Here is a 22,453-nt window from a genome sequence, read left to right on the forward strand (position 1 = left end):
CTATCTAAATAATAATGTGCAAGTCACTGTGGTGCCACTAAAAAGCTCTGATCCATTAAAAGCATAGACATAATAAAAAGGTATCTGAAATCTAGGCATAAGCAGTCGAATTCTTAAATCCTATAAGTTGTAAGATGGGGCTTGTTTTTATAGAACATGCTACAAATCGGATTGGGACTGGAGGCCAAACAACACCTTAAACTCTTTGTCAAGTTCCTCAAACCATTCCTGAAAATGTTTACACTGTCCCACAGAAATAGGTCACTGCCATTACAGCACCCCATTGCCCTGAAGTGGTGTACTTTAACTGCAGCAATGTTTACTAAACTGATACATGTCAAATTATAATCCACATGAATGTGAGGCTGAAAATTGCCCAGAGCATAACACTGCCTCTATCGGCTTGTCTTCATCCTGATGCCTTCCCTTCCTCAGGGTACTTTCACACCAAGTTTTTAGCCTAAGGCTGCCGGATACGGCTGGGGGAAGGGAAAACCGTGCACTTCCGTACCCCAGCCGGACCGGTGCTGAAATCCATTGACTTTAATGAGCCGACCGGAGTCACAGTTTGACTCCGGTCGGCTCAGTTTCGGTTTTGGGGCAGAAATGAGCTGACCGAGTCAAACGGTGACTCCAGTCGGCTCATTAAAGTCAATGGATGTCAGCGCCAGTCCGGCTGGGGTACGGGAGTGCACGGTTTTCTCCTCCCCCAGCTTGATCCGCCAGCTGTAGGCTGAAAATGTGGTGTGAAAGCATGCTCAGATAGGCAATGCGCATATGCTCATTGTCTAAATGATGTAAAAGATAATATGATTGGTCAGGCCAGGACACCTTGTTAAACTGCTCCTGGGTCCAAGTCTAAGGCACCTGTTGTAGGTGCCAGTGGGCAGGGGTCAGCATGGGTCCTCTGATCAGTTTGCAGCTCTGCACGAAGGTCTGATGCACTGTGTAGCCATCATCATTTTAACAATATGTGCTACAGTAGCAGTTCCATGTGATAGAGCCAGAGGGGCTAGTCTTAGCTTCCACTTCACTCCCTAGGTACCCAGGACCTTGTTGGCAGTTCACTGGTTGTCTCCACTATTATTAGGCACTGAGCATTGCATCCTGGGAACACCCCATAAAACCTGCCATTTTGAATGCTCTTATCCAGTTATCTAGTCATCATAACTGAGCCCTTGGCCAATTTGCTCATGTTTTTCGGACCCTATTACATGCGCCAACGCTTTCAGTAATCCATCACCAATGTTGTAGCCTATTAAAAAGCTTAACAGTTGTATGGAGAGGGCTGAAGGAATGAATGCTGGAATGCTCATGCTGCCCTTTGCATTTGTCGGCTGCACATCCCCTATTACACAGGGAGATGTGCAGCCAATGAACAAGGATTTTTTAGCAAGGCAGAGGAAAGTGATCAGATAAAGAACAAGCGGCTGATTGCTGGTCCTATTATACAGGACAATATTGGCCTGTTCATCCAGTGACAGCCTTTTGTAATAGGGCCCTTAAACTTGCCTGGTGCCAACAGATCATCTTCAAGAACTGTGGGGAGGATTTATCAAAACCTGTCCAGAGGAAAAGTGGCTGAGTTGCCCATAGCAACCAATGAGATTGCTTCTTTTATTTTGCAGAGGCCTTGTTAAAATGAAAGAAGCGATCTGATTGGTTGCTATGGGCAACTCAGCAACATTTCCTCTGGACAGGTTTTGATAAATCTCCCCCTGTGTGTCCAGCTGCTGCCTCATATATCCTTAGACAGGGGGCATTGTGACCCGATGATCAATATCACTAACTTCACCAGATTTATATTTAATTTACAAAAATCTGGCAAAATATAAGAGCAGCCCTTTTACGAGAGGGCCTTTAATATTCCATTCCTTTTCTAGGCTATTATAATCTGACAGGTTCTGGATCCCCTACGCCCATAATGGCTTTTATTTAAAATATCATATGAGTTGTCATTCAGCTTCTCAATAATCCTGACATTAAAATTTGTTTTTCTCTTCATCCGGATCCCTCGCACTGTGTAAATATCACAGGAGTCCTAACAGTTCAGTATCACTGCATTATATTCATGAATAGGATGTACCCTGCAATTGTTCTCTAAATTTCCTTGCATTAAAATGTAGGAAAAAGGAATGTAAAAGGTAAAACAAATAATAATAATAATACAATCTATTATAGTCATTAAAGGAGTAGTCTTATGAAAAAAAAACTTGTCCCCTATCCACAGGATAAAATATAAGTTTTAGGTCATGTGGGGTCCAATCTCTGGGGCCCGCCGCGATCTCCTGTACAGGGGCCCAGTACAGTCTCCCCTGGAGCGGCATTGCACGACCCCTGCCCAAAGCGGGGGGCGGGGGGGGGGGGGGCATGCACCCTCCATATATCTCTATGGGAGAACCGAAGATTGCCAAATGGCTCTCCCATAGAAATATATGAGGGGGGGGGCCTGGCAGAACCCACCTCGGGCAGGGGTCGTGATGTGCTGCTCCAGGGAAGAGCCGGGGCTCCGTAAAGCAGATTGTAGGGTCCCAGCGCAATCTAAAACGTATCCCCTGAGGACAGGGGATACATTTTTTTCATGATTTATCTCTTTTAAGTTACAATGCATGTACAGTATCCTGTGTAAATTTGATTCCCAAGATTTGAAGCTGGAGATTTTATTTTGTAGCTTTCAGTGTAAACTAAATGACTAAACAGGGCTTCAAATCTGCCGCTTCAAATTCTGCATCAAATATGCACAAGATACTGTACATGTGAATAGACCCTAAAGGTGTTGTAATAACAGGGCATCCCATGTGCATACAGAATATTCCATTGGGGCTTATAGATGTCTGCACGCACCATCAGAGAGTTTCAGGAAAGAGGGGCTTCTGAACTGGAGGACTTTGCACAACCATATACATGACAAGGTCATCCAGCTGTATAAGTGCTGTGTAGTGTTACATTATCCCTGCATCATCAATGGGATAAAATTTGTTTTTCTCTTCATCTGGATCCCTCTCACACTGTGTAAATATCACAGGAGTCCTAACAGTTCAGTATAACTGCATTATATTCATGAACCAGGGAACATAGGATGTACCCTGCAATTGTTCGCTCTTAAATTTCCTTGCATTAAAATGTAGGAAAAAGGAATGTAAAAGGTAAAACAAATAATAATAATAATACAATCTATTATATTTATTAAAGGAGTAGTCTTATGGAAAAAAAACTTGTCCCCTATTCACAGGATAAAATATAAGTTTTAGGTCATGTGGGGTCCAAAATTAGGGACAAGTAGAAAGTAATTAGGGACAAGTAGAAAGTAATTAGGCCAAATCTAAGTATTAAAATGCCATGGAGAAAGTAAGATTTAGGATATACAGATATTTGATCCAATCTTCCATCTAGGAATTGATCTACTGGTTAAAATATGGAAAACAAATTCACTTGACTGGGAAAGATACTGTGGCCTACATCTCGATGAGCAGATGCTATATATAACAATCTACTACTTTCAACCCACACATTTTCATTGTGTTGTAAGTAGTATCCATATATTTAGCTTATGCAATGAAGGTGACTTGAAGAAAAGATTAAAAGATTAAACTTTGTGAGCTATTAGGTAAATGTATGATAAAATATTGCTGACTTCGGCCTTCTGGCACCCTGCCGTCTATGTTGATTATGGATTGTAAGTAGGGGGGAGGGTAAGGGTTAGTAATGCAATGATGTAGATGTAGACAGACTTTTTGTTTCTGTCTTTGAGTTTGTAATCTCGATTATCGTAAAAAGAAATAAAGAAAAAAAAGACTTGAATAAGCAGTAAATGGAAGAGAAATTGGTTGTATAAACTAAAAGAGAGTACTATTATTATTATTATTAATGACTAAGGCCCGACGCTAGGGCCGAAACGCATCACTTTGTCATGTCTTCCGTGTGCTGAAGCTGTAATCAAATAAAGAATTTGTTCCTCTACCTGCACTGGACATCCTTCTCATTTTCACTGCTGTGTTATAGGCGCTGCCCACGCCAGTCCAGGCGCTACGGACTTGGGAGTGAACTGGACTTTCTCTTGCTTGGTTGCTATTATTATTGTTATTAGTTTTTTTTTTTTTTTTTTCAAGGGGCATTACCTTTTGGTTATCCCGTTTCCATAAGATAGGATGCACTGTTTGAACAGAGATACAGACGGATGTTTCCATTGCGTTGGGAGGTGGTTTGCAGGCAGATTTCACATGGATTTCAGCACAGTATACACGGTTAGAAGGAACGTGTTGCACTGAAAATTCAGAGAGCTGGATGAGATGAGCAGATTGATAGATAGTATTGTGGGAACAATTCCAGGACAATAAGTACACCTGTTTGGGAAACACTGCCATAGGGTATTTTTGTGGTGGATTAAAATCCCCAATTTAGGCCTCAAATGCGCATGACGCTCTCTCGCTTTGGAGCCCTGTCGTATTTCAAGGAAACAGTTTAGGGCCACATAAGGGATATCTCCGTACTCAGGAGTACAGAAATACCCCATATGTGGGTGTAAAATGCTCTGCGGGCGCACAACATGGCTCAGAAGTGAGAGCACAACATGTACATTTGAAGTCTAAATTGGTGATTTGCACAGGAGTGGCTGATTTTACAGCGGTTCTGACATAAACACAAAACAATAAATACCCAGATGTGACCCCATTTTGGAAACTACAACCCTTACGGAATGTAACAAGGGGTATTGTGAGCCTTAACACGCCACAGGTGTTTGACAAATTTTCGTTAAAGTTGCATGGGAAAATGAAAAAAAAAATGTTTTTTTCACTAAAATGCTGGTGTTGCCCTACAATTTTCATTTTCACAAGGGAGAATAGGAAAAGAGCCGCCCAAAATTTGTAGCCCCATTTCTTCTGAGTAAGAACATACTCCATATGTTGATGTAAAGTGCTCTGTGGGTGAATTACAATGCTCAGAATAGAAGGAGCGCCATGGGCTTTTGGAGAGAGAATATGTCTGAAATTGAAGGCCATGTGTGTTTACAAAGCCCCCATAGTGCCAAAATAATGGAACCCCCCCACATGTGACCCCATTTTGGAAACTACATCCCTCATGTAATAAGGGGTACAGTGAGCATTTACACTAGGGATCGACCGATATCGTTTTTTAAGGGCCGATACCGATAATCGGTGGAGGTTAGGGCCGATAGCCGATAACCTATACCGATATTCCGGTATAAGTTATCGGCTATTTATACCCCCGCGACACCGCTGCAGATCAGTGATTTAAAGCGGGCGCTTTAAATCAATGCACTGCAGTGGCTTTTGCGGTACCATAGGCCGCCGCCGCCCGCTTCTCTCCCCCTGCCTGTCCGGGGGTCCTGAGTCCTATCACCGCCACCGCTCCCTGACCCGCTGTAACGCAACCGCGACCTCCCCCCCCCCCCCCGACCCGCCGCACCGCGACCGACCCCCCCCCGCATCGCGACCGCCCCCCCGACCCGCCGCACCACCCCGGCCCCATTGCTCCCGCATCCCCGGTTTTATAATTACCTGTTCCCGGGGTCCACTCTACATCTGGCTCCGGTGGTGTCCTCCTGAGCTGTCACTGTGCGCACTGACGGTGACGTCACGTCGCGCACGTCACGTCACTCGTCGTTGCGCACAGCGTAACGCAGGACGCAGCAGGAGCAAGAAGTAGCGTGGGCCCCGGGAACAGGTAATTATAGAACCGGGGATGGGGGATGCAATGGGGCCGGGGCGGTGCGGTGGGGGGTGCGACGCGGTGCGGAGGGTCAGTTGCAGTGCGGCGGGTTGGGGGGGCGGTCGCGGTGAGGGCGGTGCGGGGGGCGGGGCATTATCGGCTTATCGGCAAGGTAATTGCAGATACCGATAATGCCCAAAATCGTGATTATCGGCCGATAATATCGGCCATACCGATAATCGGTCAATCCCTAATTTACACCACACAGGTGTCTGACAGATTTTTGGAACAGTGGTCCGTGAAAATGAAAAATTTAATTTTTTCAAGTCAAACGGAGCATCGTGATGTCACAGCTCCGCCCTCTCAATACAATGTCTATGGGAGGGGGCGTGGCGGCCATCATGCCCCCTCCCATAGACTTGCATTAAGGGGGCGGGCCATGATGTCAATAGGGGGCGGAGCCGTGACGTCACGATGCTCCAGCCCCTTGTCGCCCGTCATGACGCACAGAGCAAGTTTTCTCTGTGCAGTAATGAAAGCGGGGTGCCGCAGCCGAGATCCTGGTGGTCCCCAGCGGCAGGAAATCTGCGATCTGACATCTTAGCCCCTATCCTTTGGATAGGGGATAAGATACTAGGGGCGGAGTACCCCTTTAAGGTGAAAATGGGCTTGGTCCTTAAGGGGTTAATCTGCTTATCTCCTCCTGCTTTTTATCATGATGCTGGCAGACTGGACTTCATTTTCATTGGGAAATTTTCTCTTTTAAGGGAAAGGTATTCCCAAGTGGTCCCTATACCAGGATAACAAGCTGAACGGTAAGGGCCTGTTTGCTGGGATCCGACAGATCCCGAAAACAAAGATTAAATTGCCCTCCGAATGATGTGTACTGTGTGTGCTGCCAGCTCTCCATTCAGTCTCCAGTCTCTATTGGGCCCTAGAACTTCTGAGAACTGAAATCGGGAGTGTTCGGTGGCCCCATGTAGAAACTGCTTTGTTTTTGGGGTGCCTTAATAATTGATCTTTAAAGAGTAAAGATGGTACGCACTATTCCCTCTGGGGACAATTTGTCCTCGTTCTCAAGATCAGTGAGGGTCCCAGCTGTCAGGATATGGGTCCCTGACCCTGATTGGATATGGGAATACCCCTTTCACAATGTATTCTGTGCTGAAATCCATGTTCAATCCACCCACAAAACCCCCTCCCATTGCAATGGAAAAATCTGTTCCTCTGTTCAAACAGTGCAGATCTATTCCACTTAGATTTAAAATCCACATTTCAGGAAAAACAAAGGAGATGTCACTTATTAAAGATGATTCAGCATGAAAAATCTGGTGCATTGCCTGTAAAATATTTGTTTTTAATGACTATTTCATTTAGGATCTTTGCCAAATTGCCAGAGCTAACTACTCCAGAGGTACAGCTCAAACATCCTCCTCCCTGTCCAGAACCTATAATACCTATAACTCCCCCAATGTATCAGGATTTTACGCCATGTGAGTTCCATGCTTCCTATATAACGAAAGTATTCATTCACACGGTATTTTAAGTGCATTATGCATGTTCCTACCCTATTGTCTCAGTAGCATGCTTTATGTCCATAATGGCCATTAAAAGCGCTGCTGTCATGTTTCAGGAGTTCCTGTGCCCCTCGCTCTGCTTCACCATTTATATAGGCCATAGTGCCATTAGACAGCTACTGACAACTTCATTAAGGGTCAAACATCACAGCTGCTAGAAGCTAAGAAAAAAGACCACTTGGGTATAACTAAAGGGTCTGTTCTGGGTGGGGCACCCCTTCTGCAGCTAGATATAAAACTATTAGTCTCTTCTCATATTACAGCTAGTCTCCATTCGTTTGGGTTTTTATTGGTTTTGGGTGGCAGGAATACCATTATCTGCTGAACTATTCCTTTAAAGACTGAAAATCAGACAGTCAATAGGATTCACCAGGATCCGCTAAGAATTTCCCAACAAATCCTTCATCTCCGTATGATAGTATGATAAAAGCCATGCCAGTAATGTAAGCTATATCACTTCAACAAGCGACCATCAATATGAAGCTTCAACGTGCACATAAATTTGTGTGCTGACTTAGTAAAAAAAAAAAAATCCACATTACAAATATACATAAACCAACTAATGAAAAAATATCACCGTTCAAAAATACAGGCAAAAATAAGATGACCAACTAAGCGTCTGGCCAACCAGAACTAGTATTTTATTCTTTGGGCAATAAGTTGGATCAATACTTTTTATGTCTTGCATTGTTTCCTTCTCATAATCCCTGAGCAATTGAAAACCATAACTGCCTTTAGAGGTAAAAGACTTTTCTTTATTACAAAACCTGACACATTGTAATAAGAAGTAACGCACCCAATTTAATTCAAGTGATAAAAGTTATGTGCAATTCCCGGTAATAAAAAAACACACAGGGTATTTATAATGAGGATAGTAACAATAACTTTTCTGGTGCAAATATTACAAAAGTCATATAAATGCAATCTACCACCTGTGTTCCTAATTGTAACATGGCGGTGAGAGCCCATTCACTTTTCATTAACATCTCTGTTGTTTTCCTGGTCAATGTTTGGCACTAAATAAAAATGTTTATAGAAAAAGAAAAAATAGTCCGCTCACCCTCCACACAGCGTAACTCCTATATGGGATTGGCCAAGTGCTCTGGGCATAGCTGCTGTAGCTCAATGAGATACAAAGGAAAACTTCTCCCTGAGGGAAAAACCGTCACTCCAGTCCACTTCCGTATGATAAAACCTGAAAGCTTTATTTAACCATATTAAAAACATGAGCAAAAATTGGGGGAAAATTAAAATATATAGCCCCCAAAAAACGATGCGTTTTGGGATAGAAACCCTTTTTCAAGACATGATGTGAACAGTATGAAAACCTGATCTTATACTAAATTTCAGGGCGATCCGCCCCCAATTACATTTCCGGGAGCTCACACAGCTGAGAGTTAATCCTCGATGTACCTCATAATGCACCAGTATAAACTATAAGAAAAAACATACATGTATACAAAGCATAAATGTAGATAAGTGCAATACAAAATGTCATGATACATAGCAGCAAAAAAGCAAGAAAATGGCCAACCTCTATATGGGTCTATGGGAGGAGGGATCCATACACAGCAGTGAAAACCCTCTTCTCCGCCACATCGCCTGGTATGGCCGATATATCGATGATATCTTGGCGGTGTGGCGGGGGGCCATGCAATTCACACATGATCGATTCTTTTGTTCAGTACCTCAATAATAATCCTGATAATTTAATCTTTTCATGCAATTTTCACCCCCTTGAAATGGTTTTCTTGGATGTGTGCTTCAAATCAGATCCCTCTTCCGGCGAAATTCACACCAGTCTATACAGGAAATCATGCTCTCGAAATTCTTTATTACACACCAAGAGTGGACATGAGAAGCACACAATCCAAAATTTACTGGTGGGAGAGTTTATCAGAGCAAGAAGGCTCTGCTCTTTCGATCATGCTTTTAAAGGGGGAATGTCAAGTTATTCGTTCCCTTCTTCTGGCCAGAGGTTATCCCTTATAACTTATAGACAGGGCGGAGAGAATAGTGTCTGAGAAAGATAGGAGTTGTTTTCTCTACTACGGCAGAAGACAACTCCCATTGGAAGGTAGTGACCCTAACATTGCCTCACAACCTAGGGTTTATTTCTCCACTACCTTTTCTAAACAATACAACCAGATTAAACATATTATCAAAAACAATATCCCCATTTTAACATCTGGCTGTAAATTTGTGGCAAAAAAAGAACACCACCATAGGGAATCTAATATCACCAAGCTTTTTTGTCAGGATTCCGATATTTAACAGAGAATCTACATGGTTGGCATACAAGGGTAGTATCCAGTGTGGTAAAAATAGATGCCCATCCTGCAAACATATGGCCAAAACTCAGGAGATAATATCGTACCATACTAAAGAGAAACATCTTATGCATACATACCTGTCTTGCGAAACGGACCATGTGATCTAAGGTATAAATTGCACAGATTGTCAGGTCCAGTATGTGGGCTCTACCACAAGGAAATTGAAGAGGAAAATTTCTGAGCACCTGGATGGCACACGGGCCGTGGACACAGTTAAGACCCGGTCATTTCGGACTTTTCATGCAATGTCTTGCAGGGAGCGTTTCTTCCCAGGAGGTTATCCTGATTGAGACAGTAACCCGTCCACCTTGAGGAGGGGACCATAGGAGGAAATTATTTGCTAGAGAATCTTTTTGGATTGTCAAATTGCGGACAGCGCACCTACTGGTATGAATAACTGCACAGATATTATGTATTTTTATTAATGTGTCCCCGATTTCTGCATTTTCTAGCATTTCTTTGCTGCTATGTATCATGACATTTTATTGCACTTATTACGGTAATCTGCATATGAATGTTTTTTCTTATGGTTTCTACTGGTGCATTATGAGGTACATTGAGGGTTAACTCTCAGCTGTGTGAGCTCCCAGAAATGTGATTGAAGGCGGATCGTCCTGAAATCTAGTATAAGATTGGGCTTTCATACTGTTCACATCATGCCTTGAAAAAGGTTTTATATCCCAAAACCAGGGGTGTGGAAATATAATAAAAAAACTACTTGTCCCTCATGACGATCCACTTGTCCGGACCAATTTTCGCTTTTACACTTTCATTTTTTCCTCCTCGCCCTATAATAGCCATAACTACCTACTATAATGATACCTTTTAATTTTTCAATAACATATTCTCCGAACAAAAAAATAAATAAAAATTGTACATATATATATATAAAATCGGTGAAGTGAAATTGAAGTAGTAAAAGATAATTTAGCAAATTTAGTGGTTTTCTTTATACGCCATTTACCTTGTGGTTGAGCTAATATGTTATTTTGATACTTTAGGCCGCCTGATTACAGCAACACCAGATTTGTATAGTTTCCGTCATGTTTTACAAATATAAAAAAAAATCAGAACTTTTTCAAATTTTTTTAATTGCCATTTTTTGACCCCTGTAGCTTTTTTTTTCTTCTGCATACCAGGCTGTATGAGGGCTCATTTTTTGCACCATAATCTGTTTTTTGTATCGGTACCATTTTGGTCTTGATCTGATTTTTTTAATCGCTTTTTAACTTTTTTTTCTGGGATATTATAAAAACTGCAATTCTGTGGTTTGGTATTTTTTTACATTTACGTCATTTACCGTACACAATACATAAGGTTATATTTTAATAGTTTGTACAAATACGCACGCAGCGATATTAAATATGTTTATTTGTATTATGTTTACATGTTTTTATATAGGGAAAGGGGGTGATTTGGACTTTTAATATGGAAGAGGTTAATGAGTGTATTTTATACTTTTATAAAAACTTTCTTTTGTTTTGTTTAAACTTTAATAGACTTTTAGGAGGAATCATTAGATTCCTCATACAGATCAATAGAGTGCTATTGAACTCCATTGATCTGTGTGCTCTGCAATCCATTGATAGAGCCTAGTCCAGCCATCAATGACAGAGACACGGACACCAGGGAAGTAGATATAGTGGATCTCCCCACAAACCCCCGCACTGCGGGGGGGGGGGGGGGCGATCCAGCCCCCCAGGGTGCATTCACATGTCCCTCTAGACACCGCTGTCATTTTTGACAGCGGCGATTTAGAGGGTTAATAGCCAGCCACATACTGGCTATTAGCGTTGGCCCCTAGCTACTAAGAACAGTCGGGGGCTGAAGAGTATGGAGCGGGCACGAGTTCGGAGCACGCTCCATACAGACTGCTGAGCGCCGCCGCGCTTGTCAGGTCCGGCCCTGCTTGCCCAAAGCCGGACTAAGGGCTGGAAAAATTTAACTCCCCGGTGCCTGGAACTGCATGTCCCGGGCGTCAGGCGATAGGAATTCCACATCCCTGCGAAACGCGTCGGATTTTTTCGCGACATATTTTAATCTTCCCCCAATTTTTGCTCACGTTTTTAATACGGATCAATAAAGCTTTCAAGTTTTATCATACGGAAGCGAAATGGAGTGCCAGTTTTTGCCACAGGGAGAAGTTTTCCACTAAATAAAAAATGACAGCACTATTAAATGGTTTTTTCACAGGAGCTGCCACTACATGGTATAGAGAAACAACATGAGCCAGGTTATAATCTCCACTCCATTCGAGAGAATTTGGATTGCAGCGACCAATTACATCCCTTGCCTTGCAGTGCCACACATCTACTATGTGAGAAAATGCACAGGCTGGGAACTTCCAACTGGAATGCACTAAGGCTAATAAGACATTGTGATAGTTTAGCAGTCAATGATTGAGAACACGCATTTTTTTTTTTTGGCTAGATTTCAACTAAATTGGCACAGCTTATAATGAATAGTCACAAAGTAATGACATAATAAGACTGCTACCATGGATACTGCACCATATGCACTCTCCGTATACCATTGTTTCCCAACCAGGGTGCCTCCAGCTGTTGCAAAACTACAACTCCCAGCATGCCTGGACAGCCTTCGGCTGTCCAGGCATGCTGGGAGTTGTAGTTTTGCAACAGCTGGAGGCACCCTGGTTGGGAAACACCGCCATATACAGATCTACAATGTATTTTACCAGCTTTTCACAGAACAAAGCGTATACGCCAGCTTTACACACACAGGTGTGTCAGGAAACCCAAATGTCTGAAACTGCGCCAGTCAATGATGATCCACTTTCTATACTATAGGAATGCATATTCATTTCAGTCTGGAATACTAGTCTACGAAAGACTGGAAATAGTTGCAGCATTTCGATGACTCTGAACCACCACTCCAAGTGCAGATGCTTAGCAGCATTGCTTGACTCCTAGCCCAGAATGCTGTAGGATCATCATCTGTCCATGGTCCTGAAAATGCACAGCTACCTTCACGCTCCCCACTCCCCTTTTCCCCAGCACACCCCCATAAATATATAAAGACATTATGATACACCTGTAGGATACAATTTCACAATATTATGAGGATTTACTGTAAATAATCAACATCCTGTAAACAAACAAAAAAAAAATGATGCATCCAAGCCAAGCTGGCTGCAGGAGCATCATAGGGCATTAGATCCATTTGTAAGCATGCCATGCATAAAAAGAGAGCTGCACGCTGTACATTGAAATACTGCAATGCAAATCACCCACAGCTTGCAAAGCAAAAGGGAAGATGGGGGGGATCAATAGCTGGCAGCAAGGTCTGGATCCTGCAGCCCTATATACTGTACACATATTGGGAGACATTAGCATGATGCATGGGGGGGATCTATTGTTCTAGGTGGGTGACATGCATTGTGCAGAACAGGGAATGTAGAGCTGGCTTCTTACCGTCCCTCTCGCACAGCTGAATAGATTCCAGGCTCAGGTTCTTGATCATTTCCTCACAGGGGCTGTTGGGGCTGCTGATGTGTTGACTCAGGCGTGGTACCTCCATGTTGTGTCTGCAAATCAGGGTCTAGTGTATAGTGTCTTCTTGTATGGTGGATTGCAAGCCCTGGTTGTGGTTTCCCTGTCTCAGAGGTGCCTTGCAGTGCCTGGGTCTGGCTGGAAGAGGAGGAGGCGGTGTCCAGCCTGGTGAATAGCTCCTACATGGGCAGAGAGAAGGAGTGTCCCCAGCAGCAGCAGCAGCACACGTTGATCTCAAGGCAGACGAGGAAAAAAGGGGGTGGGTGGAAGTGCTGGAGTCCACAAGAGCTGATGACTTGTGAGGCTGTATGCTGCAGATCCCTGACTCCCTCATTCATGAAGGCTGCAGCAGCACTGCACTAGGCTGGATCAGGCATGCTCTTATGTAATAGGCTTCATGCAGTGCACTGCTAAATCTCTGGCACACACAGATCAGTCCCTTGATGCCTGCACACACACAGGCACACACACAGACACACACACACACAGACACACACACACACACACACACAGACACACACACACACAGACACACACACACAGACACACACACAGATCAGTCCCTTGATACACACACACACCACACACACACACACACACACGTCCCTTGATGCCTGCACACACACACACACACACACACAGATCAGTCCCTTGATGCCTGCACACACACACACAGACACACACACACAGACACAGATCAGTCCCTTGATGCCTGCACACACACACACACAGACACACACACACACAGATCAGTCCCTTGATGCCTGCACACACAGACACACACACAGACACACACACACACACACAGATCAGTCCCTTGATGCCTGCACACACAGACACACACACACAGACACACACACACAGATCAGTCCCTTGATGCCTGCACACACACACACACACACAGACACACACACACACAGATCAGTCCCTTGATGCCTGCACACACAGACACACACACACACAGACACACACACACAGATCAGTCCCTTGATGCCTGCACACACACACACAGACACACACACACACACACACAGATCAGTCCCTTGATGCCTGCACACACACACACACAGACACACACACACACAGATCAGTCCCTTGATGCCTGCACACACACACACAGACACACACACACACACACACACAGATCAGTCCCTTGATGCCTGCACACACACACACACACAGGCTGCAGCAGGCTTCCTAGGGGAGCTCTTAGGCAGGCATGGACATAAGGTGAATGCATGCAGAGTGGATTCACCAGAAGCGTTCGCCTACGAAGGCAAATTGTTATGATTGCTTTGCATACGTAATGGAATTGCTACAATTGTGTATTTTTATAGTAGGCAGGGTCGCTTTTAGATCGCAATTCTCGAGAACCTTTTAAGGGTCTATTCACACGTACCGTGTCCTGCGCAGATTTCAATATAAACAAAATGACAGAACACAGCTTCAAATCCTGCGCATCAGGATACTGTACGTGTGGACGCACCCTAAACATAGTTCACACGTTGCAGCAATTGCCATGCAGTTTTTGAGACGTAATTTATTTAACAAAATAAATAAAAGACAGGCAGGCATGGACATAAGGTGAATGCATGCAGAGTGGATTCACCATAAGCGTTCGCCTACTTAGGCAAATTGTTATGATTGCTTTACATACGTAATGGAATTGCTACAATGGTTTAAGTCCAGCGCATTATGTATTTTTATAGTAGGCAGAGTCACTTTTAGATCGCAATTCTCCTGACCCTTTTAGGGGTCTATTCCCACATACAGTATCCTGCGCAGATTTGAGGCACAGGATTTCCTGCTGCAGATTTCAATATAAACGAAATGACAGAACACAGCTTCAAATCCTGCGCATCAAATCTACGCAGGATACTGTGCGTGTGGACGCACCCTAAACATAGTTCACACGTTGCAGTAATTGCCATGCAGTTTTTGAGACATAGTTTATTTTTATTTTTTAAATTAAAAGACAGGCAGGCATGGTGAATGCATGCAGAGTGGATTCACAATAAGCGATCGCCTACTAAGGAAAATTGTTAGGATCGCTTCTCTGCAGGATAGGAATGGTACAATGGTTTAAGTACAGCACATTATGTATTTTATAGTAGGCAGGGTCACTTTTATATAGCAATTCTCGTGACCCTTTTTAAACATAGTTCACACGATGCAGTAATTACCATGCATACGGTGTCCATTTTAGGACATCGTCAATCGTCAGACGTAACCCCGTCCTCCGTCAGGTGGCATCCCGCCTCCTCCCTCGGACAAATCACTATCAGTCTTAAGCTGCAACTACGTCCTCTCTCAGGTGAAATGGCATCCCGCCTCCTCCCTCTGACCAATCGCCGTCAGTCGTCAGCCGCAACTCCATCCTCCCCCATCCGAAACTCCGTCGTCCAAAACGCTGTTATGCCTCAGATGATTCTCCCTCAGACGCAACTTCCAGCCGCATAGCAGAGCCGACACTGCACAGCATGTATAGCAGAATCGAAACTGGGAAACTTGCAGGGGTACTACAGACACTACATGTGCTACAGAGTCTGTATAGCAGAGCCAACACTGAATAGCATGTATAGCAGAACCCATATAGAAGAGAGCCGACACTGACTCCGCTCAGTTTTTCGTCTGAGGGATGACGGAGTTTCGGATGAGAGACTTTAGGATGACAAAGGAGGGAGTTGCGGCTGACGCCTGACGGAGATTAGCCCGAGGGAGGAGGCAGGACGCCAGAAGAATTCTGTTAAAAATTCTGCCATAATTCACTGTACATTTATTTGATTGGGGTTTTGTTGTCCCATTAACACAGCATAATTTTTGCAGTTGGCATTCCTCTGCAGAAATTCTGATTTCCGCGTTCCGCATAAATATAAGATCGGTCTAATATTGTGCGAAATCCCATTGAAATCAGTGGGGCTTAAATTTCGGAGGAATTCTGTGTTCTAAGAACATAGAAATTCTACTGCGATTCCAGTGGAATTCTGTAATCTTTGCTAAACTGAATTTATGTGAAATTGCAGAAATTCCGGCGTGTGAACATACCCTTATAATAAGATTGTTGTTGTTACCCACTGCAACCAATCAGAGCCCAGCTTACATTTTACTACAACAGATTCATTTAGGAAAGCTGAGCACTGATTGATAGATTTCAATATGGCTGTCCGGGCATGCTGGGAGTTGTAGTTTTGCAACATCTGGAGGTCTGCAGGTCGGAGACCACTGCTATAGTGTTACAAATATTGTAATACATATATTAACTCATATACATTTTAAGAGCAGTGGAACAGATTTTCATTGTGATCTGCACCTATATGCCTCTGTAGACCTAAAGAATCGTGGTGAGAAGCATTTTAATGTTCATCATTATATAAACCATCGTTCTGTAAGGGCCGACGAGCAACAAGACTTTACCAGAATAAGGTAATCAAAGAAAATCACTCCTATCTTTGAAAGTTGCAACTATTGTTGAATGCTACCGAATTGCTGGTGTGGAAGAGCTATGTGGTGTGAATAGTCCTTTTATTTAAAGGGGTACTCCGGTGCTTAGATATCTTATCCCCTATCCTATCCCTGTCCGCTGGGGACCCCCGTGATCTTGTACGCGGCACCCCGTTTGTAATCAGTCCCCGGAGCGTGTTCGCTCTGAGTCTGATTACTGTCAATCACTGGGCCGGCGGCGTGTGACGTCACGCCTCCGCCCCCATGTGACCTCACGCTCCGCCCCTCAATGCAAGCCTACGGGAGGGGGCGTAATAGCTGTCACGCCCCCTCCTGTAGGCTTTTATTGGGTGGCGGAGCGTGACGTCACACGGGGGCGGAGGCGTGACGTCACACGCCGCCGGCCCTGTGGTCGCCGGTAATCAGACCCGGAGCGAACACGCTCCAGGGACTGATTACAAACGGGGTGCCACGTGCAAGATCACAGGGGTCCCCAGCGGCGGGGGTCCCCAGCGATCAGGCATCTTATCCCCTATCCTTTGCATAGGGGATAAGATGTCTAAGTACCCCTTTAAAGTCAGCATTTTGGGACCATACACTTAGGGGAAGGTTTATCAAAACCAGAGCAGAGGAAGAGTGGTGCAGTTACCAAACAAAATGCTTCTTCTATAGTTCAGAGGCTTATTTAAAAATGAAAGAAGCAATCTGATTGGTTGCTATGGGCCACTGCACCATTCTTCTCCTACACAGGTTTTGATAAATCTCCCCCTTTGGGTATGTTCACACTACGGATTCAGTTGTGCTCAGGGTCTAACATTGGTCTTCTGTTGGCTTGTTAGACTCCGATTTTAAGTTTGTATATGTATTGCGTGTCTGTCTTTTTGTCTTTTTTCTGTGCCTGTAAACCCATTGTATCCTGACCTGCTTTTGTAAAGTGTTTATTTATTTGGGACTTTGTTACGCTATGCACCATACTCGGTGTGGGGTCTGGCACAGTGGTTGGAGGTCACCCTTTTAAGGAGGTGGGCAACCCAAAAGGATGGGACAGAGATCAGGGTGAGTTCAGGACTACATCTTTCTCTGCCCCACATGACTTAAATACAGTGAAATGCATTCCCCCAAACTTTTTTTTTTAAATCTACATTTACACAGAACTCAAATATAAGGCTTATTGTGTCAAAAAAGCAAAATCCTTTATCCCCTTGGGGGGGCTAGCCTATATATACCACTGTATGCGCTTCCTCCACTAGGGGTGCTACAGAACAGTTTCCCCAATGGGGTTAAAGTCCAACTACATTTTTGGTAGTTAAATGGGCACTGCCAGAATCAAAAGATTTTTATATGTTGTAAATCTTGGCAAAACATTAAACTTTCTAATATACTTCATAAAAAATATACTTCATAAATCTCTTTTTAAAGAAATCATGGCTTATAAAAAAGATAATACAATGCAGAACATAATTCTGTCTGGCTGCAGCATCATCTTTGTCCCAGCTGAAGCACAGTCCTGTAAGTGATGGTGGTACTAGCACCCCTCTGTGCTCACTCCTGTCCTATCAGACTGCAGCATGAAAACACAGAGGAGGGGTTACAGAGCAGCCTACAGTGATTAGATGAAGAGACACAGCACAGCACAGCAGATTCAGGGAGGATATGAATGCATGGTGAGTGAGTGCACACTCCTCCCTGAGTAGTGGATGTCAGAATAATTGAGCAGCAGAACAGAGGGATTTGTGAGTCAAATACAGAAGCTAGACACACAAAATAGACATGTAAAGCGTCTGCATGACCTAGTGAGTAATATATACAAGCATCATTTTTTTCTTTGATATGACCGGAACACTTTAAGTAGAGAATCACTCGTGTTATCTGAACTCCAGAATTGCTGAGATTATATAATGTGCTACTGATTTCCTGACACATTGATAATACGTGAACTTTGATAACAGCTACTACTAACAATTATTAAACATTATTGGTCACATTGTAGGAAATGCATAGAGAATACTTAAAAGTTTACTTAATTCATATTTGGGAATCTCTCCAAACAAATTTCACTATTAGGTTACCGAAGAAACAAGCTTATAATTGGTATGATAGGAGACATATGGTTCCTGGAAAGAGTCTTGAGCTGCTATTAACCCCCTATGCACTTATGAATTCCAAGTTCAACAATCAGTAGACTTATTCCTTTTATCCCATAGTAGTGAACAATAAGCAGTTTCAAGGGTCAAAATCTCTGCTGCATGTGATTTAGGTAATCAGTTACTTATTTAGTCTTAACCTTGTAGATTTCTACTGAATTACCGAGTGCATGGACTTTTTGCATGTTAAGTAATGGCAATACCTTTACATTCATAAGCTTTAAATCATAGAATTTAGACCAATACAGTTTTGGACTAGAGATGAGCGAACTTACAGTAAATTCGATTCGTCACGAACTTCTCAGCTCGCCGGTTGCTGACTTTTCCTGCATAAATTAGTTCAGCTTTCCGCTGCTTCGGTGGGCTGGAAAAGGTGAATACAGTCCTAAGAAAGAGTCTCCTAGGACTGTATCCACCTTTTCCAGTCCACGGGAGCACCTGAAAGCTTTACTAATTTATGCAGGAAAAGTCAGCAACCGCCGAGCCGAGAAGTTTGTGACGAATCAAATTTACTGTAAGTTCGCTCATCTCTATTTTGGACAATTGAATCATTGCTTCTGCCTCTTCTTTCTAAGAATCATTAGATATCCCAAAACGAATGGAATATCCTAGCAATATGCTATCCCCTTATGAGATAGCAATACATTGTAAATTACATTTTATGTGAGGCAGCCATCTGACCTGAGCTGTTTTTTGGGAGTGTTTTCTAGGAATGCACTGCGACTTATGTAGAGGTCAGTGTGCAGGAAGGGGATCTGTAACTAGCACCTATTGTAAAAGTTATCATACTATTGGTGTTACCTTTCACTATAATCCTGTCTGTGATGATTTTATTAACAATTTAAAGACAAATAAATGAAAAATAAACATTACCAAAAATTTGGCATAGATATGGCTACCATTAAAGTGATTTTAAAAATAGTGTATTTTCTGATAACAGATTTACTTTCAGGCCAATATACACAACCATATTATAGTTCTATGCATCTGTTGTACAGTGACCATAACTACTATGAGTCTACATTGTATATCTGTTTTCCTAAAGTTTATTTTTCTTCTATGGAAGTATATGGCATCATACGACAGTGTGTGTGTAGTACCTTGTAGGCACTGTCCACACAGTTTTGCCATGAAAAGTTTTTCCAGGACATTTTGATTGATGGCAGATCCTTAGGATAAGATCTCAGTATCCAATCATTGGGGGTTGACGCCCAATACCTCGGCCAATCAGCTGTTTGTCAGAGCCGCAGTTCCACCATACACAGTAAGGATATGTTCACACAGCGGAATTTCTGCAATTCTGCACAAATTTCAACTGAATTTCAGGTAGAAGTCTTCTGTGGAATTCCGCACGGAAATTCCGATATGGGACCATGGCCTTAAACGGAACAGGAAGCAGACAGCTCTGTACATTGTGTAGTGACCAAGGTAGGTTACTGTAGCTTAGTTCCTATTGAAGAAAATGGGAGCTGAAGTGCAGTTACCCAGACCAGACAGTATGCGGAAATTAAAAGTGGATTGCTACATGTAAAAAGACCTTGAGAATATGCATAAAACCATCATAGTTTTTCATTCCTATAATTTTTTTATTCTGAAACACTGATGTAAAGAAACAGAACACATACACACATGTAAACTATATAAAAAATGGAACATGCATTTTTACAATTCATCTGAAGTCAGTGGGGGAATTGGAGTTGCTGTAATAGGAGCTATAGGGGACCAGGGCAGGTGAATACTATGGGGGACATGTATCAATAATGGTGTAGCAATGTGTGATTTTATCTATGTTTTTTTGCGTCAAATGGAGCATATTTGCGCCAAAATTATCAATTGTCGTACACAAGTTTGTAATTTTGACACAAATGTAGCCCTACAAAAGGCGCAGACCCCAGAATTCCAAGCAGTAAATCTGACTTTGGGACATTCTATTGTTGTAGCTATTTTCCCTGTCACTTTATTCATGGTGTAGATTTGCACTTAAATGAAGGTATTTGCGCCTAAACTTGCGCCAAATCGAAAAGTCTCAATTAATGAATTCCAGACCAAAGAATGATTGTAACTGAAATCACGACTAACAAAGTGAAATCAGTGATTTTGTTCTAAACCTTTTGGCGCAATTGTTTGTCACAAAAAATGACATAAAGGAAAAATTGCGACAAATCACAGACAAAAAAACAGGGTAAAAAGCTTCATACATACCCCCCCCCCCCCCCTATGTGTTTTCAATGTGTTCCAAGCATAATATAAAAAAAAAAACCTTTATAGTGAATCCTTATGTAGCTTCAGACAAGTGCAGAAAATTGAGAGGCATGCTATATTGTGATTCGTTTATGTAGCTATGTATACATAATGCCACTATACACCATACTGAGACCATTACGTAGAGTCGGAAACAGAGAATCCTAAATATGTGAATAACGCAAAAATAAACAGACTATGTTTACACTAAATGATAACAACAAGAGAATCCTCATCAAGGCCATGTGCATATCCTCCTACTAAACTTATGTGCGTTCTGTGAACCGGGATAAACTTCAGATGTGGATGAGCGTGGGATCCGCTCTGTTTACATAGGAAGGTGACAGCAGGGTGCTATATAATTATATCATTTCTTTATGATGTCACAAGAATCTTAAGAAAAGAAGCCTTCCCCATCTTACACAAAGACCACAGACCTAACTGTACAGGCTGGATACACAAAGACCACAGACCTAACTGTACAGGCTGGATACACAAAGACCACAGACCTAACTGTACAGGCTGGATACACAAAGACCACAGACCTAACTGTACAGGCTGGATTCACAAAGACCACAGACCTAACTGTACAGGCTGAATACACAAAGACCACAGACCTAACTGTACAGGCTGGATACACAAAGACCACAGATCTAACTGTACAGGCTGGATACACAAAGACCACAGACCTGACTGTACAGGCTGGATACACAAAGACCACAGACCTAACTGTACAGGCTGAATACACAAAGACCACAGACCTGACTGTACAGGCTGGATACACAAAGACCACAGACCTAACTGTACAGGCTCGATACACAAAGACCACAGACCTAGCTGTACAGGCTGAATACACAAAGACCACAGACCTAACTGTACAGGCTGGATACACAAAGACCACAGACCTAACTGTACAGGCTGGATACACAAAGACCACAGACCTAACTGTACAGGCTGGATACACAAAGACCACAGACCTAACTGTACAGGCTGGATACACAAAGACCACAGACCTAACTGTACAGGCTGGATACACAAAGACCACAGACCTAACTGTACAGGCTGGATACACAAAGACCACAGACCTAACTGTACAGGCTGGATACACAAAGACCACAGACCTAACTGTACAGGCTGGATACACAAAGACCACAGACCTAACTGTACAGGCTGGATACACAAAGACCACAGACCTAACTGTACAGGCTGGATACACAAAGACCACAGACCTAACTGTACAGGCTGGATACACAAAGACCACAGACCTAACTGTACAGGCTGGATACACAAAGACCACAGACCTAACTGTACAGGCTCGATACACAAAGACCACAGACCTAGCTGTACAGGCTGAATACACAAAGACCACAGACCTAACTGTACAGGCTGGATACACAAAGACCACAGACCTAACTGTACAGGCTGGATACACAAAGACCACAGACCTAACTGTACAGGCTGGATACACAAAGACCACAGACCTAACTGTACAGGCTGGATACACAAAGACCACAGACCTAACTGTACAGGCTGGATAC

The 22,453-nt window shown here is 43.1% G+C and overlaps 1 protein-coding gene across 1 annotated transcript in view; it reads right to left on the bottom strand.

Annotated features, from left to right (window-relative positions):
• The window catches only part of PHYHIPL (phytanoyl-CoA 2-hydroxylase interacting protein like), a 187,093-nt gene extending 173,556 nt beyond the window's left edge, over positions 1-13,537 (bottom strand). Inside the window, exon 1 of the mRNA XM_056529917.1 lies at positions 13,012-13,537. Within this exon, the coding sequence (XP_056385892.1) occupies positions 13,012-13,117 (106 nt within the window). The 5' untranslated portion in view covers positions 13,118-13,537. The remainder of the gene's footprint in view (positions 1-13,011) is intronic.
• Between the last annotated feature and the right edge of the window lie 8,916 nt (positions 13,538-22,453).

This window comes from Hyla sarda, chromosome 7, assembly GCF_029499605.1.
Source record: "Hyla sarda isolate aHylSar1 chromosome 7, aHylSar1.hap1, whole genome shotgun sequence".
In the NCBI taxonomy this organism is placed as follows: Eukaryota; Metazoa; Chordata; class Amphibia; order Anura; family Hylidae; genus Hyla; species Hyla sarda.